General features: G+C 36.6%; 1 protein-coding gene across 4 annotated transcripts in view; it reads left to right on the forward strand.

Annotated features, from left to right (window-relative positions):
- The first annotated feature begins 1,294 nt into the window (after positions 1–1,294).
- MBAC1 (Mitochondrial substrate carrier family protein) overlaps positions 1,295–27,950 on the forward strand; it is a 45,844-nt gene continuing 19,188 nt past the window's right edge. The window contains exons 1-2 of one of the 4 annotated variants that reach the window (XM_089814779.1): positions 1,295–1,571; positions 23,113–23,202. In XM_089814779.1, coding sequence (XP_089670905.1) covers positions 1,488–1,571; positions 23,113–23,202 — 174 coding nt within the window. In that variant the 5' untranslated portion in view covers positions 1,295–1,487. Of the gene's footprint in view, positions 1,572–2,517; positions 2,630–23,112; positions 23,203–23,684; positions 23,784–27,950 lie in introns of those variants that run through there. The other 3 variants (XM_089814778.1, XM_089814780.1, XM_089814782.1) reach the window with 3 other exon arrangements.

Here is a 27,950-nt window from a genome sequence, read left to right on the forward strand (position 1 = left end):
GAAAATATAATGACAATGAATGAATGGAGGTATTTTAATAACGTTCATGTGACCAAACAATTTATGGGATTGCCAAACAAAGATCTATATTATCTTCATTTAAAAAAAAAATCAACCCTTCTATTATGTATACGCATAAGAAAACTAGTTATTTTGTGGAGTCTTGTTTCATAAAAAATGTTGTAGGTAGCCCCCCTTCAAATTGCACTAGACAACACAATAAAAAATAAATTGCCACTAGATTTTGGCACACCCTTTCCAACCTCCTTAAACATTGCTCATCTACTCGTCGCACATAGAAGATGATAAGATCTAATTCTCAACTCAACAAATGCCACTAACAATCTAACTTTACCTTGTAATCTTTATTCACATCACACCACAAGAGCTTGGATTCTTTTACAATGAACAAACCATGGGAAATGAAATGAAATGAAAGGATTTTAATGACGTCCATGAGACCATTGGTCTAAGGGACCAAAAGAGCAATTAAGCAGCCTATTGAATTTTCTCCAAGTTGTTCCTTTTGTTGTGGAGTTGAATTAGAAAATTCATGGTCTTGTGTAATCTTTCCTCCTCGAAAAGTTCCTTCATGTTGTTCACTTGTAAGTTGTCCTTGTACTTATTGCAAATATCTTCATAAGCTGTACATTCCATCATAAAGTGCCATTCCGTATCCACCACTCCCTTGCTGCCAAAGATACATATTCTTTCTTCCCACCCCTCCGTAGGCACCTTCCATCTATCAGTTTCATATCATAAATGATGAGAGCTGGTTCTTAACTGGGCAATTAAGATTTTGGCCTTGCCCTAGATATTCTTTGTCTCCATGGTCCCATGTGTGATTAAATTCTTTCATGTAATATGCATTTTTCCTACCTAACATATTAGTCCACATGACATATTTGAATTTCTCTAACATTTCTTTATCCCTATATTGGTGTTTGGGCAATCCTGTGGTTTAATGTTCCAATTGTTCAACTGCTTGTTGTTTTGTTTCCTCCACATTTTTTTTCTACGTTCTAGCTCCTCCCCAACCAGCAGTTTAGGCCATCGATGATTGTCCATATTTCCCACTTTGTTTAAATAACTAAGCAATCAGTTAATAGCTGATTCTTCAACCATAAACATGCTTGCCTCGCTAAAAGGATCTCACAAGACACCGTTGACTTGACCTTGAGGTTAGACATAATGAGATGCTTTTGAATTCTTTCTATTTGCCGCCATTTATAGTTTGATACGATGCTCCCCAAACTTCACACCCATAAATAATAACTCGAACTACCAAAAGACCAAAGAGGGAGAATTTAAAAACAATTGAATTCAAAAAAAAATTACGCTTTCATAGGGTTTAGGAATGGAAGCCGAAAATGATAAATCCTTGTCGAGAATGTAGTCCGAAAGAGACTGTCCCAAACTCGTAAGAATCTCCTCGCGAACCAACCGCTGAGTGAACTCAGGAATCATAAAGTTTAACCAGCGGAGAAATGGACGCATGGAAGGAATACGTGGCTGGATGCGCCGCTGGAATTGCTACTGTTATCACCGGCCACCCATTCGACACCATTAAGGTTCATTTCCAAATTTTGAGAACTCAACGATATATTTTGTTCAGCCGTTTATAGATTCGATTTGTTTTCAAATCCCAATGGAAAAAGTTAAGTCCGTCCCACAAAGTAGTCATCTCTAACTGGCGAATCTTTTTAGAGTGGTTACCTAGTTTGTCGAGGCACATTTTGCTTTCAATGTTGGACTTTTTGTTAGACTAAGCAGAATGTAATCTGTTCAAAGTTTTAAAAAATCCCCCAAAATAGAATCCAATTTGCTTAGAGTCCAGGCACTGCCATAAAACATATTAAAATCGTTTTAAAAGAATGCGATGTGTATGCCTTTGAGAGCTATTTGAATTTTCCATGGAAATCTAAATAAATTTCAAACATGGAGATATTTTTAAATATTACATGGCAACTTTTAATGAGCAATTCATGAGGATTTGATTTTCTGTTTCAAGTTTGAATCAAATAAACTTTCTCTTTTAATACAAAAGAGCTTCTGGGAAAATGTGTCATTTTTATTAAAGTTATTGCATCTACACTTTACGACTATACGGTCCGTCGACGGGTTCGAGATGCATTCATATTGCAGGTCAGAGCTTTATATGCAGACTGCCATAGGTCCATCTTAACATGGATCTGATATATGTCCAGACTAATCGAACAGCCAATCTCAATTTTCTTACACTTATCTTGCGATGAGATTGCCACCTCACGTTTATGACTTTTGGATAGGGATTGGTGTATACCAGATCCATGCTAAGGTGGATCTTTGCTGGCTATCAATTGTTCTTACCTCCTTTATTGTCTTAGTCCCTATGGACAATCAGTTTGTATAAATTTTTGAGTTCTCGATGTACTACATTAAGAATTATAATGTCAGGTGCATGTAATATATTTGCCTTTTAAAAAAATATTACTTTGAGTTATATCTCTAACAAAAATTCAAGTTGACATTACTTCCGAGCATCCACGGACACAATTACATCCCCCAAAGTTCAAGTTGATGTGGGATGAAAGTGTACCTCTCAGCATATAAGCTCACAAGATCTCAAATGACTTCAGCCATAAGATAGGTAAAGCGTATCCATTTCATTCCTCTTCGTGTGCAAAGGAATAAAAACTTCAAAACCAATATTGGTTTTGGCTGTCAAGTCAGAAGCCATTTATCCATTTAAAGTTGTTGTATGGTAGTAACAATAATCGTCGTGAAAACCTAATCATTTATATGTGTAAAGGAATAAATCAAACTATTTATTTAATTTATTTAGAAGAACTTAGATATAAGAGCTAAGTCTAGACGTGTGCCTGAAATTTGTTGATCTATTACAACTGAAACACAAAATTGAAATGTGTAAAGGAATAAATCAAACTATTTATTTAAATTAATTTAGAAGAACTTAGATATAAGAGCTAAGTCTAGACGTGTGCCTGAAATTTGTTGATCTATTACAACTGAAACACAAATTTGAAATAAATATATGCCTTGTATCTAGATATAGGGAATGATTTGATTGTTGGGATCTGGTACCTGGATCTGGAAATAAATGTCGGTGATGAATGTGTATTGTGAAACTTGGATTTGTGCAGAATCTTGAATCAAGGTCACAAGGCTGATCCTAAACTTCCTGAGGACAGTGTTGACCTCTGAACCTTCAAATCTTTGGTTCTTGCAGAAAATGGCTTACTTGTGTCTGTACTTGCAAATAGATATCGGTGATGAATGTGTATTGTGAAGGGACTCGAATCAAGGTCACATGGCTGATCCTAAACTTCCTGAGGACAGTGTTGACCTGTGAACCTTCAAATCTTTGGTTCTTGCAGAAAATGGTTTACTTGTGTTTGTACTTGCAAATAGAAGAATTTGTAGTGCTAAGTAACATTGACAGAACCTTCGAGTGACAGAATCTCCAACTTGACTAGATCGCATTTTAGCCCTTTATACCAATTCAATGGTGTTTGAACAATATTGAAGACAGTCGAAGCAGAATGCAAAATGCTTGTGCATATGTCTTTATTTTATGTATATGTTGATACAATTGTTGCTCATAATTAAGAATGCCATATAAGTCTTGTGGTGATGTTAAATGGTACAGGGCTTTGTCTTTTCATACAACACCCTGACATTTAAATTGCAGATACTGTATGCTTGGAGCAACTGTTAACTGATCCAAGCAATGACACAAAACTAAGACATGCAAGAGATCTTTGAGCTATCTATGCCACTTTCTGAACCATCAGTCCTGTTAGTAGCTAAGGCAGTGCTATACTAACCTTGGGCTGTGATCATAAGGGACTTCAAAATTGTGACTTTCTTGGCCGTGCAGTCTACCAGAGAAGCAATTTTAATGCCTCAACAACACCTGGATGCCCCAAAGGCACTATCAAAGTTGAGCTTAAAAAGTCCACTTAAGGAGGGACTTATTGTTATTTCTTAGAAATACTCCGATTACCTACATTCCATTAACAATGATTAAAAGGGCCATTGCGAGTATGACACTCTTTTTATTACAGGTATTGTTCTCTGAGATATAATTAGGAGAAAGGTCATTATCCTTCAATATTATTAATGATATACCAACATCTTTGATTGTTTGTTTGTTCCCAAATGCTGATGATGAATATAATATTAGAGAAAACATTGATGCTATTGATATATAGATCTTTTCTTGCTATCAGTGAGGAGAAAATTATAGCATTTTGTGGCTCACACAATTCTTCAATGTTGGTGTTTTAAAGATTGTTAGCATCTTCATCTCTTGGTTTTCTTAAATAGTTTATTGAAGAGCTTGAACTATCTTTGTACAATTTTTTTGTAGAAACAATTTTTACTAATGTGACTGGTAGTAGGTGTCGCAGGTGGCCTTGGCCTTTTTAGAGTCAGCAAATATTCCATATTTGATTCTACATTGTAAATGTTTTCTTCACTTCTTAGAGAAAAATCATTTTCTTCTTTTATTCATACAGTGCTGTTATGTATGATCGGGTTAAGGAGTAGCTGCCTCATGCCAGTCACAACCTTTCAGTAGCCTTTTAGATGTTTCTTAGTTTTCTATTTCTTGCTAGTTGATGTGATTAGGATTAAGTGGTTATTTAAGAGGATGTGTGTTTCTATCTGCAGTTAATTTTTTTCTTAATTGAGTATGTTTGGAGATTCCCTCCATAAAATGTTTTGACTTTTTGTATTTCAATACTTATGCATTCTTGCTTCATCTGTTATTTTTTGTGTAACACAGGGATGCATCACCCTCCGTCTGTGTTCTTGTGCTCCTGACATCTGCAGGACAGTGGGTGCCACCTGGCTGTCCTTTGTGCATGAAGAAATTAATTTATTGTTATAGCAACATCTATGCGGGCTTGCAAGGTAGCTGTTCTTGGATTATTAGCTGGGTGGGAACATCTAAGATGTCCCTGAACCGGAGCATCTACGATATCCCGTGACTGAACATTGTTAAAGGAGCTTGGGGGGGCAGGGGGGGGGGGGAGCTGCAAGCCCTTCAACTTATTGTATGAAATTCCTAATCAATCCTACACCAAGATTAATTGCCCACTAATGCTTGTCTTGCCACAATCACTTTTGCATTTGCTGCTGAAGAAGGGGAAGGTTAAAGTGGAAGATTTGTAGTCATTTTTAAAACTGAGGATCATTTTTGTTCATTCCCAACTAGGCCACAATCTGAAGACTGAAAATAAATGCTGTTTTTTTATTGTTTGTTTTGTCGTAAAAGATATTAGCGATTGCTTGACTGTTGACACAAACAATAAATTTGACCTCCATATACAAAATTAACACAAAGAGGAATAAGAAATGTAGATTTATCAAATAGAATCCATAGTTCAACAAGCCCTCACATCAATGATTGCTTGGAAATAGATGAGAAAATTTGAATGAAAGTGTCATATCGTGCAAATAGAGATCCCCAGAAGCAATACCAACACTATTTAACATCAGAAAAGATGATGCTTCAACAACAGATTGAAAATAAGAGTTATGCCTAGAGTATTATTTTTCAAAAAATTACAAAATTAATGTCCTTTGCTTTTCTGTACAATATGTTGTGTGTTTCAACCAAAGTGGCAATCAAATTAGGACCTTTGGTCTCCTTTTAACATAAGTAGAGTTTACATTTTATAATGAAAGTCTATTCACTTTCCCATGCAACCATTTCATTTGTGCCTTTCGACATTATAAATACTATAAAAAATTATACCCGAAGTCCAAAATGAGTGTACATTGTATAGCCCATTAAAATAATTACAATTTTAAACTTTCAAGGCGGCTTTATAATTAAATAATATGCTCAAGCATAAGTTGACATGGACAAGGATGCCATATGGTAGAAATTTGGAGATATAAGGGTTTGGGTGCCTAGGGGTGTAGAGGGGACAAAGGAATTGGGAGTCATGATGTAAGAATGCTAGGTACAATAGGAAAAAATGTTCTTGGGTTTGGGAAGGCATAGTAGTGGGATGATAGGAACAAGGGGTCAAGATACTCACATACCAATTTCACAAGAGGGATGTTGATATGAAAATTCCAAAAGGAGTGAAAGTCTGTTTGAGATTTTGCATTGAGGGAGGTTGGAACTTTGATAGTTTTGCTACTAGTTTGCCTTGGTAAGAAATTGATTCACAAAGTATATTGGACTAATAGTGCTTGAAAATTTGGGACACTTCATGTAGTATGGGGAGGTAGGTGAAGTCCAAAAGTGTGTCAGCAAATTGAAAAGGGGTAGTGGGGATTGAGACTGGTTTTTTTTAATACTTGGATGTTCATTGGGGTTTGGGTTCCATGATGTGATCACATTTCAAACATGAAGAGAGGAAAATTTTGCAAACTCATTGCATAGCAAAGGTTGGGACTTGTGGAAGTCAAATCCTTTTGAATGAGGGAAAAGGGGGATGAAAAACTTTGAAAACTTGTGGGGAACAATGGATCAAGAAAATGGGAATGGGACTGCATAGTTGCTAAGGGAATTGACTTTGAAGAAGTGGGAGCTGATTGGAACAGGTCCAAATTTGGTGTTCAAGACATAGGCATTTGGGTGGTGAAGTCGTTGCACAAAAATAACTTTGAAGGACCAACATTAGAAAAAAATATTGAGAGGTAACAATGTGAAGAATGCTCTGTAGGCCATTGGAGATTGGACTTTAGAGTTATCTTGATGTGGCATAAAGTTTGATGAATTCTAGGAGACCTAGGAAGGCAAGTGACAAAGTGGTGGCGAAGGATCAGGGTGATGATGGTGATGTAGATGATGTAGGAGAAAACTCTACAACCCACAATTAGTAGAAAAGGATAAGTATATGAAAAAAAGTTGATGAAAAGTCAGCTTGAAACTTTGGTAGATCGACAAAACATGGTTTAAAGGAACATAGAAAGAGGTAGGCAAGGTACTTAGGTAGAAGGAATTTGAAATTTGATCAAAAGTTACTTAAAATTTCAAAAGACTTTTTGAAAGTTTTTTTTGGATAAATTGAAACCTTGGTGCATGCTAAAGATGTGAGGGTGTTAGAAACAACATTTTAAGTATCTTAGGAAGAGGTGCAAAGAAGGAAAGGATAGATCAAGACTTCGGATTACTTTATGTGACTTGGCTAGTGGGAATTGGAAGGTTGAACAACCCGCAAATTACAACAAAGTGGGAGTGGATATAAGGGATACTTGATATTGTAGCATAATAGTTTATTAGGAATGAGATAGTGGGAGAACCATTGATGGGATACTAAGTTGATCGCTTTCTTGAAGGCCTCAATTTGAATAGTTATGAACTTAGCTGTATTTAAGGGTTTGTGATGTAGATATAGAGCACTATCATCACGAGAAAGCTTGGAACTCTAGTGGATGAGTGAAGGCAGAGATTGGATTATTTAAAGAAAATGTATTTTTTGAAAGAGAAGTCATGAAAGTTCATGAAGTCGTACAAATAGAAATACGAAAGTTGCAAGGACATGGGAAATGACATGCAAAGATGCTAGAAGGTAGTAGTCTGAAAACTTGATGGAAGATTAAGCAGGGGAGAATGGGGACTAGGAAACTTGGTGGATAAGTGAAGGTAGGGATTGGATTATTTTAAAAAATGGTACCCTGTTAAGCAAAGTCTTGAAACTTAAGTTGTATAAAAAGAAATTTGGGAGTTACGAGGAAATGGAAATGTCATGCTAAGATGTTAGAAGGTAGCAGTCTAAAATCTTGAAGGGAAGATAAGGAGGGGAGAATGGGAACTAGTGAACTTCATTATCAAGTACCTAGGCAAGGAAAAGCCTAGACCTTTGTCAACTCATAGAAACTCACAAATTTGACAATTAAGACCTTTTTTTGACATTTTAAAATTTAGGCACATGATGCACTATAAGGGGAGGCAAAGAACTATAATTGAGCACAAATTAAGTAATGTGGGCCATCGTTGGAATTCTCTAATTGGCAGTAAATGATGGGAAAAGTATGTCCAAGGTAACAAAAGGATATGCAAATTTAGAAAATTTAATATTTTTTCAAGGCAAGTCCTACCTAAAGACATTTAAATAGAAATAGGGAATAGCATTATCATTGTTCTTTTGGAAATCAAAATAAGTATCGATAATGAGTACGAGATGGAGGGGGATGATGTGAATGTAAATGTAAATGAACTAAGTTTCATGAGATGGAGGGTGATGATGTGAATATAAATGTAAATGAACTAAGTTCCATGAAATGGAGTGCGATTATGTGAATTTAAATGTAAATGAACAAAGTTCCATGAGATGGAGTGCAACGATGTGAATGTAAATGTAAATGAACTAAGTGTTTGGGGAACTTAAGAAAAGACAAGTGTTTTACCAAATCCTCATGCACTTTAGTCATTGCCAATATATATGCAACGGGCTCATTGAAAGCTTTTTTGGAATGTCACTTGTTTGGAAAATCATGAGTTCAAAATAGTGTTATATGAACCATACTCATCTTGGACTTGACAAGCTGATTTTTAACTCATGCTTGGAATTGGTGCCCATACTTGGTGAAGACTAAACAAAGAATTGAAAAAATGTAAAACACAAGAAATTCTAAGATTTTTAAGGATTTAAAACTTGTCTCATGCACCCTTCAATTAGTAAACCTTAAAGACACAACAATCTCATCAAATAAAAGCTACTTTGAACACATACACAAGTGTACAATGATCATGCAATTTTTAGCTGAAGGAAATAATTTAAATAACACATTATACATAGAAAAGGTGTCAAATGTCTATAAAACTCATGGCATATGGAATCTATTGCAATTTTCAAACAAATATCAAAATAAAAGTTGGAAGTCTATTTCTCAGAGGAGCCTTTATAACTTGACACCTTGGCCCTCCTATGTGTGTGCCCAAGGTCCTAGATGTTGTTGCAGCCATGATATTTGCTTGTGTCTTAGGCTCAAGGATACCCACATCATCTTTGGGATCCTCCATTGGGTCTCCTCGTGCTCTAACCCTTCCTTTACCATTGGTATTGCTTTTGCCTCTTGATCCACTTGATCAACTCATGCCAAGTCATCATTGATGAAGACAAGATCATCATCTCAATTTTCCTTTGAATGTGAATTAACATCCTCTAAAGTGATAGGAGACATGATGATGCCCAAGATGTGTTTGTGATGGAGGGGATGATTGTAATGAAAGTTGAAGAAACACACGCAAGATCATTCAACTATTGCACTGACAACTTTTTGTGCTTTTTGGTGTGTATGTGCTCAAACATACTCCAATTGTGTTCACAACTTGAAGCACTACATGATTGGCTCAAGATATGAATTGCAATCCTTTGTAGATTTGGCACCTTAGCATCAAACATCTCCCATCATGCATCTAAAATGAGAAAAATTAAAAATCAATTCTTTTATATAACTTTGAGTTTATTAATGTAGAATAGTAAAAAATAGAAAAGTTTAATGTTCAAATTTCAAATAATGCAATAAATAGATTTTTCACTTGGCTGCATTTCCATTTGATTTTTTTTGGACATGTCTCGAGCAAAGATGTTTCTATGTACAATCCTGAAGAACTCTATCTCACAAACTATGTGTGCTCCTATTGATGAATCAATTGACATTCACTCCACAATTGTGTAGAGCCCACTCAACACTTACTCATCAGCCTTGAAATTTGCGTGAAGTTAGAATGCCACATTAACATAGTAGGCAATTGCATGTAAAGACTTGTGAAGCTGAAGGTGCCGTCATCAATCAATGATCTCCCATATGGGATTGTGCTTAGCCTCACTTCTTGAATAAATATATCTAATAGTTTCCTCTCTGTCACACCCTCATATATGTAGCCTGTTGCATGCTTCTCTCCATCAACAACTTGTAGGAAAATAATTAGAGGCTGTGTGAACTACAAACATTAAGTTTTAAGAAAGAATATGAATAAGTGTGAACAAAAATAAACTTATGAAATGGAAATAAAAGCAAAAATATAATGGAAAGTTACTTGCACAATCTCCTTGGTTAGTTTCCAAAAACAATGCTCATAAAAAGATTGATCATTCCTTTCAATCCCTGCAGTGAACTTTGCATATGACAATGTAGACCACTCCTTACAAACATGCATCTCAAATTGGCCTTGGATTGAAGCAAGAATTGCAATGTGATAAAATTGGTTGCAAAGCTGGGAATTCCTAGATGGACCAACTCCTTTTTATTTGTGAAATTCCTCATATGGTTAAGGATCCAATTGTGATTACATATGCATTTACAAATATTTCTTGCATGTTCTAGACATGCTTTGATGATTGATCTAGTGAATTTTGCCATGTTCCTTGAATATGAATCAAGGCAAGTGAGCAGAACAAGGGGTCCAAAACAAGGTGCAGTGCCTCTCCATAAAAAGCCTGCTTGCAACAACATAGTTGCTGCGTTATTTGTGACTATTTGTACCATGATCTTCCCATCTATCTCAGCCAACACATCCTCGAAGGCCTCATAAAGGAACTTCACATTTTTAGTTTGTCTTGAAGCATCAATTGAATTCAAGAACATTGGGGTACCTCAGAAACTAAAAAAATAGCAATTCTGTAAAATAAAAATTAAAAATTTTAGTCACTAATTTTATGGACTTAATGAAGTAAAATTTCTTGAGCAAGAAACAAGAAAACTTAGCAATGTTCTACTTCTTTTATCAGTCCAACCATCAGTCATGATGGTGCAACTTTTCCTCCTCTATACGGTACACCGCTCATCAGTTGTGGCTCTGACATCAACCACCTTTTTGACTCAACAATGCCTTTCATCTCCTTATCATTAGGGGCTTTGAAACCCACACCACAAATAGTAGTAATATCTATCTTATTTTAGTATTAAGAAGATAATAAACTCCCAACAATGGGCTAAAATTGACATTCCTCTTAATCTATGTCGGGATCCAACATGCCTTCCAAAAGTAGGTATTTTCTTTTGGGCTGCTCTTCAAAAGAGAATTCTAACAACTGACATGTTTATCAAGATGGGTTTTGAGGGATCATCAAGATGCCCACTATGCGAAAAAGGATTTGAATCATATGAATAGTTGCTTTATGATTGTCTTTTTGCTAAGAATTGTTGGTATTGGTTATGTAAGAAATTAAATTGACAATCAACTTTCCTTGACAATCTATTAATTTTTTTAAGTTGGCCTAAACATGGCTTTTCTAAGGTTTATAGTGATTTATGGAAAATATCCTCTTCCATACTCCTATGGGAATTATGGAAAGAAAGAAATAGAAGAATTTTTTGTAATGAAAGTATGGATCTAATATCCTTTCTTAACAAAGTGGAGGTGTGTATCATTGAGGTAGCTAACAATAATGTAAGAAACTCATATAAGGAGGAAGGTTCTTTTTCAGACTAGGATGCAGAAATACGTAAAAATTGGTTTTACCTAATTAATCCACCAATTACATACACAAAATCTAACAAGATTGCTAGGAAAGAATGTAAATGGGAACCTCCTCTTGTAGGATGGTCAAAGTTAAATTTTGATGGGGCCTCTAGGGGCAATTTATGATCAACAGGCTTAGGATGTATTATTTGTTTAGATAACAGATCATGCTTAATGAAACGTGCCAAGAGGAGTGATGTCTAATAACTTAGCGGAATTAGAGGCCCTGATTGAAGGCTTAACTCTAAGTAGAGAGATAGGTATTAAAAAATTAGTTATCAAAGGTGATTCACAAATTATCCTAAATGTGTTAAGAAAAAGAGAAACCCCCTAACTGGATTCTTAAGTCTAAACTTGAATATGCTCTATCCGTAATTGATAAATTTGAAGAGACAATCTTAAAACATATTTATAGGGAAGGTAATAGAGAAGCGAATAATTTTGCTAATAAAGGAGTAGATGGAGAAGAGATTCTAATAAGACTAGTCAATATGATAAGTTTAAGTTAGATATTTGTTCTTGGTAAAATTTAGTCCTTGGAACCAAACTGGTTTGAAATCTTCTCAAATTCCTAAATTAGAAATGGGCTCCCATTATATCTGATTTCATTTATATTATGGAATTTTCAAAAAACTTCCTGGGTAATGTTATATTTATGATTGTTTCATGGATTTTTCTTTAACTAAGATTCTTTATTAGTAAAAGTTAAGTTGCTCAGCTAAAATTTTTAGATTTTATAATACAAGTAATTTTGCTTAGAACACTCTAACAACTTGATCATAGCCAGATTCCAATTTTTCAGGTTTGATATAAATGGACAACTTAAGGAAGATATACACTTATGCTGGAATAAAAAGTGGGGTTTTGAAATAAGGAAGATACTATAAGGACTAACCCAAGGGTACCTACCCATTTCTTGTCCTTGGTGTCCTATTGAGATGGGTTTATCAAGAACCTTTCAAATTTCGACCTTTAGGCCTGTTACCCAACCCAAAAGGAAGAAGAAAACTTAAAGCAAATTAAATAACAATTGAATACTATCATTAAAAACTAAATCTTCAATGCCACATACTCTTAAAAGCAAAAAATTAATAGACAGAAATCATATTACTTATTTTAAAACAAAAACAATGATGATTATCTGACTGTTTGGAATTGAATGGTGCAGTAAAACCAAAAAGTCTCCAATTCTTTTTGTAGGATCATGTTTTTCTTTGTTCCAACCTATGCTCTCAAGAGATGCTTAAGAACTTGGAGTCATGGGTGGAGCAAAAAATGAATCTGATTGTGATGATTTATTTTTATGGATCTAAGACTCAATATTCACACTCACGCTACAATTGCAACTGCTCATTGATCCAGGAAATGGAGGAAATGAAGAACCCGCTCTACCAATATTTTCTATTCCTTCCTTTTGCTTCCTTTTTAATCTTTATATCTCTTCAAAAGCCTCTAGTTGACATTGTACTTCACATATAACATCAAATGGCGCTAATTTGCATGGTTTAGCATCATGGATGGAATTTGTGAAATTTGATACTGAACTAATTAACACATCTCTCACTGTATTTCATTTTGCAGTGAAAACATATTTTTTCACCTTTTCTTGATCCAAGGATGACATGTTTTTAACAAGGATCTTTTCTAGCTAGGCCTGAGGTAGATAGTGTGCTTGAAATTTGGATCAATTTGTAAATGAATGGTAAGCAATGAAAAAATTAGCATTTGCTCACTCTAATTGAATTTTTGAAAAATGAAAAAACTATGAACAATTAGGGTTAGCTAAAGAATTAAGGAAAAAACAAAAAACACTTGGGGGTTGATTATTTGATAGCTTAGGATTTCTTTTTTCATTGACCTATGTAATGGGCACCCTAGAAATGCCCAAAAGCTAAACAACCGCTGATAGGAATTTTGTCAAATAGTTTGATACAACTCCTTATTCCTCTGTTTACTAATTTAACCTCTTATGACTTTGGAAATGAGACATTTATGTTGTTTGTTTGCATGGAATTAAAAATCGCTCAACAAGAACACAAAGAAAGTACACTAATATGCAGATTTGAAATTGTATTACTGCTGATATGATGTTATTTTGAGAATTTAACAAAATCAAATATGGGCAAATTATCAACTCACTAATTGCTCCAATATTATTGACATAATGTGCTAACAAATGTTATTTAAACCTGCTGCTACAGTGAGATGAATAGTGCTGCGTGAATAGTGCCGCATGAACAGTGTTGCTACAGTAATTTGTCTTTCAAACAGTCCAATATCTTCATAAAATCATTCCCTCAAAGTAGCATAAGCGTCAAATGAGTAATGAAGAAGATATGAGCAGTACATCAAATCTGCCTATAGCTAGAAACACACCCAATCTGCCTGATAATGAAGCTGATAACAATGGATTCCAAAGGCCAAACCCCAAGGGAATGACGTCCAACATGTCACAAGAGAGGATAGGCATCCTCTAATGCCAAGAATGGATCTGCAACTCACACATCAATTTTCTTCTCATATTCAACTTGCCGAATGAAGCCACTAAAGCTTCCTTTTATTCTTTCTCCAAGGGTTGATTCAACTCACATGAGCAATGTGGGATAAAAGATGTGCCATATAAAACATATTAAAATAATCACTTATGTCTCCCTTACATGCCCCCTTTAATTTGCACACATTCCCATAAAATTTAATATTAAAGTAACACTTTAATATTTTACAACTAAATTAAATATTACTTTAATAATACTTCAGGCATAAAAATATATTAGCTATCGGACTTTGAACAACATGAATGATAGCTCTTGGAAAGCTCTCGCTAAGGAGTATCAAATCCAATCACCTAAACTAGCCTCCCCCGTGTCCTGCTGACTTACGAAAAATAATATGCCTGAGACTGAGTAAATCAACTCCATTTTGGCCCAAACTGGAGATGACTAGGCCAAAACACTCTAAGATCCCTATAAACCATTTGTTAGCCCTTGGGACCATGTAGAACTAGGCTAACGCACATACACTTGGTCGACTGCTAAAGTGGGGACATTATAGTCCACCCCTCTTGAAATTGTTTGTCCTCAAGCAATCTCAGTGCAACCTACTGAATAACCTGCTCACTCTCCCATGTAGCATCCTCCTTCGACAGGTCATTCCATCTGACCAAATACTCCTCCACTATCTTGGTTCTGAGTTTCCTCTCTCAGGTGTCCAGGATAGCCTTAGGTACTAACACAAGCTTCCCCTCCTCATCCAAAGGGGGTAAATTTGTAGAAGGAACTACACTTTGACCAATGGCTCTCTTAAGCCTGGCACATTAAATACATTGTGCAGCCGACTGCCCTCTTGAAGCTCAAGCTCATAGGTGACTTTACTCACTTTGTGAATCACCTTATAGGGACTATAAAATCTAGGCTTCAGCTTCTTTGCTCTGCTCTTCTTGAGCAACGACTGCCTATATGGCTGTAGCCTCAAATACACCATATCCCCTACCTCGAAATTGCGCTCTACCCTATGTTGATCAGCATACAACTGTTGATTTTGAGCCTGTTGTCTATTCTCCTTGAGCGCTCTCAAGATATCTTGACTATCCTGCAACAGGTCTTTGGCTTTGGGCACTCGGCTGTTCACCAAAACTAAATCCATGAAGTTGGATGCTTCATACCCATACAATGCCATAAATGGAGTCATCCTGATGGTCATGTGATATGTGGTATTTTTAACAATACTCCCCTATGTATAACCACTTGACCCACGCTCTCTGCTGTGCAGTCACATAGTTTCGCAAATATCCTTCCACCTATTTATTTACTATCTCCGTCTGCCCATTTGTCTAAGGGTGGTAACTCGTACTAGGTGTAAGATTTGTACCGCACAACTTGAAGAACTCCTGTCAAAAGGCGCTCCTGCACTTGCTATCCTTGTCACTAACAATAAATCTCAGTATCCTATGCAACTTGAAAACCTCTTAGAAGAATAAATCTGCCACCTGAGCTGCTGTATAAGTAGAAGGAATAGCAAAGAAGTGAGCAAACTTTGTCAATCTGTCTAACACTACATAGATACAATCTCTTCCCTACACTCGTGGTAAAACACTGATGAAGGTCATATAAATACTTTCCCATTTCCTATCCGGAATGGGCAAGGGTTGTAGTAAACCTGTGGGAAACGTGTGCTCTGTCTTATTCTGTTGACGAATTGCACACTTCTTGACATACCTCTGAACATCATCCTTGAGCATTCTCCATGAGAACCGCTCTTGGATCTACCTATAGGTCTTGAAGACCCTTGGATGCCTAGCTGTAGGTGCATCATGAAATGCCCTCAGAATCTCTTCTCTAAACTGTAATGTAGGTATCAAATAAACCTTGTCTTGAAATTTGATCAACCCATCCAACATCGCATACCTGTCATCCTGAATGGTGCCTGCAACTATCCCAGAAGCCCAATCATCTCCTGCATACTCCGTTGCAATTCGATCTCTCCAATCTTTTGAAACCTCTACCAGAGCACATAAGTGGGTTCTTCGAGATAAAGCATCAACCACCACATTTTTCCTACCTTTGACAAACTCTATATCAAAGTCATAAGTTTGCAATTTAGTAACACATTTCTACTGCCGGTCATTAAGATCATGCTAGCTCATGAAGTATTTAATACTATTGTGATCAGTCTTGATCACAAAACACCCACCTACCAAATATGATCGGAATTTGGCTAATGCATGCATTATGGCCAACATTTCCCTATCGTAGATAGAATAGCTCCTCTCAACTCCTCGGAGCTTCCTACTCTCGAATGTAATGGGGTGTCTCTTCTGCATCAATACTGCTCCTATCCCATCTCTTGAAGCATTACATTGAAGTTCAAATGCTTTCGTGAAATCAGGTAGAGCTAGAATCGGACAAGATGACATCAATTGTTTGCAGTGGTCAAAACATCTTTGCACTGCCTCTGTCCATGTGGAGGCTTCTTTCTTGGTGAGATTTGTCAAAGGTGCGACAATCTGTGAGAATCCCCTAACAAACCTCCTGTAAAAGCTACATAAACCAAAGAACCCCTTAAGCTGTGTGAGGTTTGTGGGAGTAGGCCAATCCACAATAGCTCTAATCTTTTTAGGATCAACCTGAACACCATCGACACTAATGATATGTCCAAGGTAAAGGAGCTTGGTGATGCCAAACTTGCATTTTGATTCCTTGGCATACAATGACTCTCTATTCAGAATAGATGACACCTCCTCCAGATGTTGCAAGTGCTCCTCCTAGTTCCTATTGAAGACCAAGACGTCATCAAAGAAGATCAAGACGAATCTCCTCAATTGGCCCTTGAACACTTGGTTCATACAACTCTGAAATGTGGTGGGTGCATTGGTTAGCCCAAATGGCATAACCATAAACTCGAAGTGGCCATAGTGACATCAAAAGGTTGTCTTCTCGATGTCCTTTGCTCTCATCCTCATCTGGTGGTATCTAGATCGTAAATCGATTTTGGTGAAGAAGCATGCCCCATGCAACTCATCAATCAGCTCATCAATCCTAGGAATGGGATACTTGTTCTTTATTGTTTTCTTCTTCAGTGCCCTGTAATCGATGCACATGCGCATTGTCCCATCCTTCTTCTTCACTATAAGTACTGTTGAAGCAAAAGGGCTTTTGCTAGACCTAATGTGCTTGATCTCCAATAGCTCCTTAATTGCCTTCTCTATCTCATTCTTGTGTTTCTTAGGATGACGATAGGGGGTAATCATGACCGATTTGGCTCCCTCCTTGAGCTCAATAACATGCTCTATTCCCCTACCAGGAGGAACCCTATGTGGAATATCGCCAAATACTTTGGCATGCTTGTCAAGTATCTCTTGGATATCTGGTGGATGACTCTTCACCTATGGCTCTTGTGGAGCTGGCATAATGAACATTCTGCTGCCCATTCTATGTCATTATGCTGAAAAAGTCTTTCCATTCTCCTGAAGGAGACTACCCTGCAACTCCCATCCGAAAGTCCTCTAAGTACAACAGTTCTGCCCTCATGCTGGAATCTCATGTCCAGTTTTGCTAGGTTGAGTGTGAACTCAACTAGCAAGGCCATCCATGTCATGCCAAGGATGACATTAGTCTCCCATGTCTACTACATAGAAATCATCTTCCAACTCATAGCCATCTCCAAACTTGATGTGAAGATTAGATATCTTTCGAGTGCATAATAATTTGTCACCATTAGCTACCATGACTCTAAACCCAGCATGCTCCTCAGTCTGTAAACCTCTTGTGGCTACTAACTGTGCATCTATGAAGTTATGTGTAGCCCCAATGTCAATGAGAGAGATCACTTTCTGCCCCTGGATAGTACCCTTGACCCTAAATGTGATCGCCTTTTGAGCCCCTGACAATCGTCTCAATGACCTATCATCTTTGGGAGTGTTGTTCCTTTCCGGAGTGCTACTCTCATCCGAATCAGAGTGCTGATCCTCTCCCTCTGACTGTGTCTCCTCTGCTGAAAAAACTCCATTTGATTTGCCTTAGCCTTGAGAGGGCACTTATGAGATAACTCCCAAGGCTCTCTACAATGAAAACACAACTTCTTCCTCCTCAACTCATTTAGGGTGTCATTATCCAACTTCCTATTATCCCCTTTTGGTTGTGCGTCCTGGTAAAAATATTTTTTGTCTTATCCTTCTTCGTATGTGAATCCTTAGGCTGAAATCTGCTCTTAAAAGAAGAAGGTGCGAAGTTGTGAGCCTTCTTAGTGGCCTCCTGTAAAGTAGCAGAGTCATGCCCCTTGACCCAATCCCTCAAGGGATCTGCGAGTCCGTCCATAAACAACACTACTAATCTCCTCTTTGAAATATCTGTAACCAACACAACTAATTTTTGAAATTCATTGATATACGTCTCAACTAATCCCCACTGCTTGAGCTGTGCCAACTCATTAAACTGTAACTCAGGATCTTTGGTATCAAATCTCTCTATGAGTCTCTCAGTGAACTCCTCATAAGATGTAATTTGATTATGCCCCAAGGTTACCATGCCACGGTGCCACCACTCATGCGTTGGACCATCCAAATGAATAACCGCATACTTGATAGCCTCCTCCTCAGGCATAGGATTCAGCTGGAAGTATGTATCTACCTTCTGCACCCAAGCTCGTGCAATCATCTTTCCTAAAGCATCATAATAAGGTAAAGAAAGTTTTCCAACTTTCTTTCTAAGCTCAAAGTTTTGATTTCTCCCGCCTGCTTTAGGCATGTGTCTCATCCTCAAGTCCATATAATCTCGAGGGAAATATCCGCCTGAAACTCTGGCCCACTAGCTTCCCAGTCCCTCCCGAACTGATCCTGTAACTCGGTAATCTACGGTTTGTTTATTGGTTGAACTGGATCTCTGGGTGGGAAGGTGGGTAGAAGAGGTCTTGAGCTCACTGTCCGAGCTGGGCATGCAACATGACTAAAGTTATCAGCCTCATTCCCATTGTTGCCATGTCCATTATTATTACTATTCATGTTATTCTCAGGACCATTGTTGTTGCCTCGGCCTCCATTATTATCATTGCCTCCATTTCCATTGTTTGTATCACCTGGATTAATTTTGATGCCCATTTGTCTAGCCATAAGTTGCAACATCATATCCATTTGCCTATTCTGCTCCTATTGCATATGCTACCCCTCCTCTAACATACTCAGTAACCGTCTGAACATTACCTCCTCCTAATTTGGATTGACATTCCTACCTCCGTCTAGTCCTATATTCCTGTCATCTCGGTCACCCATACTGTTGTCTTGCTCAAAGAATACCTCCTTTGTGTTTGTATGACTGGATTCTATGTTCACCTGCACAGATGAACTAGAGTGCTTGCTCTGTGAGTCCGAATCTTTGTTGCCTAGCTTTGGTATCGCAGAAGTTAATGGCCTCTGTCGCATGCTCAAACATACATTCTTAACTTGTTTTATTTCTGACTTTAGTGTTTTGACATTTTGTCAAACACTTTTCCCTCTATCCAGCTGTTCCAAATTCCTTGTAAGGCCTCCACTGGATGACAGAACTTGGCTCTGATACCACTGTAATGGGTACCCTAGAAATGCTCAAAAACTAACAACTGCTGATAGGAATTTTGTCAAACAGTTTGCCTCCAACTCCTTATTCCTCCGTTTACTAATTTAACCTCTTATGACTTCGGAAATGAGACATTTATATTGTTTGCTTGCATGGAATTAAAAATCACTTTCCAAGAACAAAAAGAAAGTACAATAATATGCAGACTTGAAATTGTATTACTGCTGGTATGATGTTATTTTCAGAATTTAACAAAATCAAATATGGGCAGATTATCAACTCACTAATTGCTCCAATATTATTGACATAGTGCGCTAGCAAATGTTATTTAAACCCACTGCTATTTATGATATGAATAGTGCTGCGTGAATAGTGCCGCATGAACAATACCCACGTGAACAATGTTGCTACAGTAATTTGTCTTTCAAATAGTCCAATATCTTCATAAAATCATTCCTTCAAAGTAGCATAAGCGTCGGATGAGTAATGAAGAGGATATTAGCAAAACATCAAATCTGCCTGTAGCTAGAAACACACCCAATCTACTTGATAATGAAGTTGAGAACAATGGATTACAAAGGCTAAACCCCAAGGGAATGACATCTAGAATGTCACAAGAGAGGATAGATGTCCTCTAATGCCAAGAACGGATTTGCAACTCACACATCAATATTTTTCTCATATTCAACCTGTTGAATGAAGCCACTAACGCTCTCTTTTATTCTTTCTTCAAGGGTCGATTCAACTCACATGAGCAATGTGGGATAAAAGATGTGCAATTTAAAACATATTAAAATAATCACTTATGTCTCCCTTAGGCGCCCCCTTTGATTTGCACACATTCCCACAAAATTTAATATTGAAGTGACACTTTAATATTTTACAACTAAATTAAATGATATTTTAATAATACTTCAAGCATAAAAATATATTAGCTATCGGAATCCGAACAACAGGAGTGATAGCTCGTCTTAAAGCTCTCGCCAAGGAGTATCAAATTCAATCACCAAAACTAGCCTCCCCTGTGTCCTGCTGACTCACTAAAAATAGTAAGTATGCCCGAGATTGAGTAAATCAAGTCCGTTTTGGCCCAAACTAGAGATGGCTAGGCCAAAACACTCTAAGATCCCTTTAAACCTTTCCTTAGCCCTTGGGACCATGTAGAACTAGGCTTACGCACACACACTTGGTCGACTGCTAAAGTGGGGACATTACAACCTAAAATGAAATAAAATAAAACAAATGTACAATAAAATGGAAATTTGAAATCAAAAATCAAAAATCTAAAAACAAAAAACAAAAAGTAAAATTCTAATTACCTCTCTAAATTTGTTCCAAATGAAATGCAGCTCCAAGTCAGCAGTCACCTCCTCCAATTCCTTCTTAACTTTCTTTTTAATGCATCAATGCAAGAAGCAAACTATCACAAACGATCCACAATCATTATTTTGTCTTCAATCTGTCTGCTGGTTTTCTCTTCAATGGCACACAATCTTCATTCAAAGGGGTGATTTTCTCTCCTTGTGCTTGAAAACAATAAGAATGACTTTAGTGTTGAAAGGAGAATTTGCTCTATTTGACTCAAGTGTTTTTTTATTGTTTATTTGCTCACCTTTATGTCTGTCCCTGTGAGAGGCTCAGGCTTGGGACTTGATGAGTTTTTCGAGTCTGCCAGGCCTCAGCCAGACTCAGAGTTCAAGTCTTAAGTCTGAGTTTCGAACAGACTGATCTGTCTCTGGACTCGCTGAGTTTGGTAAGTCTGCCAAGGTTCGGCCAGACTCGGAGAGTCCAAGTCCCAAGTCTCTGAGTTTTGACCAGACTGATCTATCCTCTGGACTTGTCAAGTCTAAGCGAGTCCCAGTACCATAGTTCAAAAGGTCAGTTGAGAGCAGATACTGGTTTTATCAAGTATGCAAATCTGTTTTTCATGGGAGTTATGTTACAGTTTATCACCGTTTTTAGGTATGATTGACATCGGGTTAGGATTTGTGAGATGTAACTTTTTTAGGCTAGTATTCCTGCGGAGAGTGAGGAAAAATTTAAAGATATACCTCTACAATCTATGCCAAAGTATTCTAATATGTCATTTGCTGCTATAAGCAATTTAGTGGACACAAGAGATGGTTCTAATAGAGTGCAGTTGAAGGCCCCTAGTGATGGTCAAAATCCAGTGAGAAGGCTGTTGAATTTGCAAGTGCATCACGGCATTGATACTGTATTGAGAATGTGTTGTAAGAAATGTTGAAAAATCTAATACAATTGGATTTGAGTATGCTCTGTCATTACTTCATTATGGAATGTTCAAGGTATGCTTCTGCTGTGCTGACCGAATGAATGAAACATCATCAATTTGAATATTCCTCCTCTTTGGTACCTCATAAAATTTGAAAAACTTTCCTTAATATTACATGATCTATATTATTGTCACTCACTGCTTATTGATTGTACAAATTAAATTGGTTATGTTTTGTTTATTGAATTCCCTCACACTTACCTCACTCCAATATAGCCAATGATAGACCTGCTATAACAACTTCCTGTTCTGCTTCATTGTTAGTTTTGTGGACTAACAAGAGGAACCCACCTTTGATGAAAATCTCAGCTGAGTCATGTAAGGCATAAGCTGCTCTGGCTGGACTCAGGTTTCCTTTAGATGCCCCATTGAAGGAGCTTCTACATAGACCGCTATTCACCTTCACAATTATTCAAATTTAATGCTCAAACAAATGCTAGGTTGTAGACAGGATGGAATAGCTTTATAATAAAAACACAAATTTTTCAGTTTTATGTCATGATAAGGGCTTGATTTCTTCTGCTCTTTGGTCTACTTTTTCTTATCTTTGCTTCACTGTGGGCTTTTCTTTGGGTGATAGATAACATGTTTTTTTAACTAGTTTTGCCTTGGATTTCTGTTTCACTCAGTTTTTTCCTCTCTAATCTTTGTTGGATTTTGTATCAATCTTATATTTTGGATTGTTAACTATTATTATCAGTATCTGCAAAATGTCTGAAGAAGTTTTTTTTTCTAGAAACAGATATCCACTATTAAATCTGTCCTTGTGGTTATGTTAAGCCATCTGTTTGAAATCAACCCATTGGCAGCTCCTGTATCTGAGAAAGTGAACAAAGACGAGCATCAATCATGTTCTTCCTTAACACTCTTGGGCTCTCATTGCATCCTCCATTTTTAGATGAATTAATAACATAATACAATTTGTATAATGATCTGTTTTATTATACACATTGTTGTGATATGACGTGGATTACAATGGCATGGATGACTTGATGGTCATGTTGGTGATAGACACAATGCAGAGCTATTAATCTCTACCTAATAGCGTTACCAAAAGTCATTATTTTTTAGTGATACAGATTTAATGATTGTGGGTGGTAATGTAGTTACTGGATGCAATTACAAGAGCTGAACATTTATCACATGACAAGAAACTGTAGTTAGTCATGGTTGAAGAAGAAGTGCATTTATATTAGTGGTTAGCATGGTCTACATGACTTGGAATTTTTTTTGTGTAGGCATCTAACCTCCAGGTTGATATTTTGAGTTGATGATTACCCTTTTAGGAGATTTGGTTGGGCTGGATTTCTTACTCCAAACCTTCTATATATTTTATGCAGGTGAAACTGCAGACACAAAATACAGAAGCCCATTCTCATAAGTACCGGAATGCATTACACTGCACATCACACATTTTGAGGACTGAAGGAGTATGTTCACTGATACTAATTTATGGATAGATGAATGCCTAAAGTTGGGACTGTATAATGCAATTTATATATGTAGTTCATGTCCTGAAATATGTTGAAATGCTTTCATAAGATTTTATATCAGTATTCTGTAATTGAATGTATAAGGTACGATTATAGTTATGATGGTGTTTCTTAATGTTTGTGGCTTCTGAGGCAATGATGTTTCTTCATCTGTGGTCATGACTTTACTCTGTAAAGATGATTTGTCTTTTTCAAAGATTTGATTTTGTGCAAAGATTTCTTAAGTGGATTTATTTTAGTACACCTACATGACAGTTTGTGGTATTGAATTTTTGGGTAGCTGCAAGGTAGACCTACTCGCGTTGGTCTTCTCTATTCTTCCCTTTTTGCAAACTGAAGAACTTTGGTGACTTGCATGTATTTCTATATCTCTGTTCGTGCGTTGCATATGTGGTATCATGCTTTCAAGGCTTCATCTGAGTTCATGCTTATTTGGAATTATGATCTTTCCTTCATTTTATTGTGTTCATGCGAGTGCTGACACAGCACCGTTTTCTGCTGACAATACTTTTTAACAGGTTTATTGTTATGCCTTCACGTATGTGTTGGTTAATGTTGGCATTCATAATGTTGTAGGTTTCTGTAGGCCTTTGTTGGTTGATTTTTCAACAGCTTCTATTATCTCATGTTCCTTTTATTTATTTATTGGTGAAACTGTTTGTGTTTGTAACCGCTTATTTTTGTGTAGCCTTGATCAAGACTCCTGGGTGTATTTTTTGAGGATAGTAAGGTAGTGTTTTTTGAGATTGTTGGATATTGCATGTAGCTCTGTGTATTTTTTACCTTCGAGAAGTTAAGTGTGCATGTGGTAGCTGGTTGTTTTGTTCTGTTCTGTCAATTTGATGCAAACAATCTGTTCTTAATCGCATGGCAAGATGTGAAAGACTTTTATATACATTGTGTATGGTAGTTTTGAATTCACATCAGAGGTGTAGAAGTCTGTATGAAATACTATCAGGTTTATTGATTGATTAATTCTGAAGGATACAATCATAAACTTATATCTTGTAATTGTTTCTAGACTCTGAATAAAGGAACTATTTTTCTATGGGATGGGTTGTTTCCCTAGGAGAGGAGGATTTTTCCCAAGATAATAATTCTGTCATCTGTTATTGTATTTCTGATTATTGCATTCTTATATCCTGGTTCAAAACTTAGCATGGTATCTGAGCGGGTCTAGTAAAGATCCTGAATCAGAATAAGAAATTTGGGAAAGTAAGAAATGCAAGAATGGAGGGATTCTTTTGAGATCGGAAGGAGGCAGATGTGCTGGTGTTCAATTTTTCTCTCTTTGCCTGTACTATAATTTTGTGATGGCGAAAGATATTTTGGTGGATAGTGAGGAAATTCAGACAATAAAAAGGATGGATCAAGAAGCAATGAGACGATGAGAGATTTTATGCAAAGTCATGCAAGTTGAAGAAATGAAAATGTAAGGACTCTGTTTGCAGTCATGAGATTGAGTTGATGGTACATAACCCTATTGAAGAGGGAGAATCTACAAAAATTGTCATTACAATTAGTTTCTTCAAGAGGAAAAAATGACATTCAGAGGGAGACTATTCAACTGCAGAAATCAGCTTGACTGGCAGATGTAGAATGCCATTTCCTTGCAGAGGATCAACATGCTTGTGTAGCAGTGTGACTGCAAAAGCTCTTTGTTGGACAAATATTGGAATCAATTTACTGGTATTGTGTTAATCAAAGCTATGAGTATGCTGCCCCTCTTGAGAAGGAGTCTCAACTAAGAGGGAGGCTCAACATTCAGATGATATTGTATGTGTTAACGAGTTCTTCTTTATGAGAGAAGTTGGAGGTACAATCCCTTGTTAACGAGTTCTTCTTTATGAGAGAAGTTGGAGGTACAATCCCTTGTTAACGAGTTCTTTGCAAGAGAAGTTCGAGGTGAAATCCCTTGATAGTGAGTTCCCTGTGAGGGAAATTCGAGGTAAAATCCCTTGTTAATGAGTTCTTCTCTGTGAGAGAAGTTCGAGGTGAAATCCCTTGTTAATGAGTTCTTTGCAAGAGAAGTTTGAGGTGAAACCCTTTGTTAATGAGTTCTTCTCTGAGGCAAAACCAAATACTCCGAGTGACGACTTACATGATATCGACACATGATATTCACCATGTACTTAATAAGGTTTAATGTCACATCGAATATCATGAGTATTGGTCTCCCAGAATATCAACACATGATATTCACCAAGTACTTTGAGTAATGGCCTATAGAATATCAACACATGATATTCACCATGTACTCAATAAGGTTTGATATCACATCTGATATCATGAGTGTTGCTCTCCTAGAATATTGACATTCGATATTCACCAAGTATTCAAAAAGTTTTGATATCACATCTGATATCATGAGTATTTGCCTCCTAGAATATCGAAATTCGATATTTGCCAAGTACTCAAAAAGTTTTGATATTAGATGTGATATCGTGAGTATTGGTATTTGGTGAATAGCGATGTTCGATATTCACCAAGTACTCAAAAAGTTTTGATATCACATCTAATATCATGAGTATTGGTCTCCCAGAATATTGACATTTGATATTCACCAAGTACGAGTTTTGATATCACATATGATATCATGAGTATCGGTCTCCCTGAATATTGGCACATGATATTCACCAAGTACTCATAAATGTTTATAAGGTATGCACACACACATTCTCATAATGCATACCATATAAACATCCACCATGCAAAGTATATTCTATCATGATTTGCAAAGACATCGTAAGATATCCATCATAATAGAAAATCGAGTTATTGTAAGATCGTCACCTTTCAATAACCTCTACAAATATAAGTGATAACCATTTGGAAGTCGTCACTTCCTCATGATGTACACAGGGGGTAGACCCATTAAAATCATAGTCACTCACAAGGACTTATATCAAATATTTGAGCTTCTCATTCAAAATTGCCTTTGAAGAAGTGTTAGACTCCTCCTTCCTGCAATAACATTTTTGGAGGAAAAGATCAAGGTACATAACTCTTATAGTATGTATTGAAAAATACGAACAAATAAATGTAATTTTAAGGTTAGATTTATATAAAAATTATATTACAATAATTTGGTATCTTGAGACTCCATCTCAAAAATTGTTACCAAGACAAGTTCACTTTAAAAGCATTTCACATTTATTTTACAATTTGATGAAGATGATAAGGAAATAGACAATTGCCTCTTAATCCAATATTTCACATGTGTTATGGATGTTTGAAGTTCTTTAGAATGGACATTTTGTGAATCTATATTTGAATTGCTAACTTCGGCAAAGGATGCTTGATGTTTCAATCTATCAGGGCATTGAAAAGCTGAGTGACCATAGTTGTCACATCTAAAGCACTACATTTTAGAGTAATCTATTTGTTTCCTTTTCCTTTTGTATTTAGGTTTCTTCCTTTTATCAACTTGGGTTGTGAGAATCTGAATATCACCTCCAGTAGAAGTATCATCTTGAGACACTAACATGCACTCCTCTTGTATGTAGTCAGCCTTTAGTCGAGCAAGTTTAGGAAGCTTGGATCGAGAACAAACTCCTTGTCTAAAAGTTTTTCATGATGGTGGCAATCCTTTTAGTGCTATCATGGTCAATTCTTTGTCATCATAGATGTGACCAATTGAAGAGAGTTGGTTCCTTAGTTTTGTTATCCTCATAAACTATGAAGCGATGGATTCTCCTTTATAATCTTAATATTCAATAGTTTGTCTTTCAATGTGAGAATTCTGGTTGTATTGTTTATCTCAAACATTTCTCTAAGTGCTTTTAACATTTCATGTGCTGTGTCTAGTTCTGTAATGACGGGAAGTAGATGATCCTTCACCCCCTACACTAGTAATTTCATAGCTCTAGTATTGTCTTTTTCCCATTTATTCAATTCATCATTCTCTTTGGCTGGTGGGTCTGATTTTTCAATAAACTGTTTCACGCTTCTTCAAGATCAACATTATTCGCAATTTCCAAGCTGCAAAATTTGTGTCACTTTGGAGTCTGTCTTCTAGTCTCATACCATTCACCATTTTGGCAGATGTGGGATTTAAGAAAATTTGAGTGCACTGGATAAATCTGACCAAGATTGTCTGTTAGACTGGCTCTGATACCATGTTAAGTTTTGATGATCACATTTATCCAACTTTCTTCACTAAATTATACACAAGGGTTCTTAAATCCTCTTATATATTAGTGTATGTGAGACTTTAAATAACACTTGCAATTTATATCTTTTATTTACGTTCTCTGCTATAGCAAACTGTATGTTAATGAAGTTGATTCACTCACTATAATATCAGGTTTGTCTCTGTTCAAACTGACTGTACAAGTAAGAGATTATATTTAACTGCCAGATCCTGATAGGTTCTTTCACAGTGGTGTTTATCAACTGGAACTGCTAGAGATTTTTGTTGCGTTGCAGATAAGCTGCACATATTAGCTGCCGGTGTACTGCACAAAGACTTGTTGCAGATATATGCTTTACTGTTATATGTTCTGAATTGCAGAAGACTGTTGACCGATTTGTTATCAAAAACTGGAGACCATTAAACAATGATATGTTCAATGTATTTTCATGTTCTCAAATAATGGCCCACTAATCTGTCACTTTGCTGGGTGAGATAAAGTCTGACATGTATATCCTTGACCAAGTATATACGCAGATTCTCGTAAATGATC

This window comes from Cupressus sempervirens, chromosome 2, assembly GCF_028749045.1.
Source record: "Cupressus sempervirens isolate cs-2001-9-10 chromosome 2, ASM2874904v1, whole genome shotgun sequence".
Taxonomy (NCBI): domain Eukaryota; kingdom Viridiplantae; phylum Streptophyta; class Pinopsida; order Cupressales; family Cupressaceae; genus Cupressus; species Cupressus sempervirens.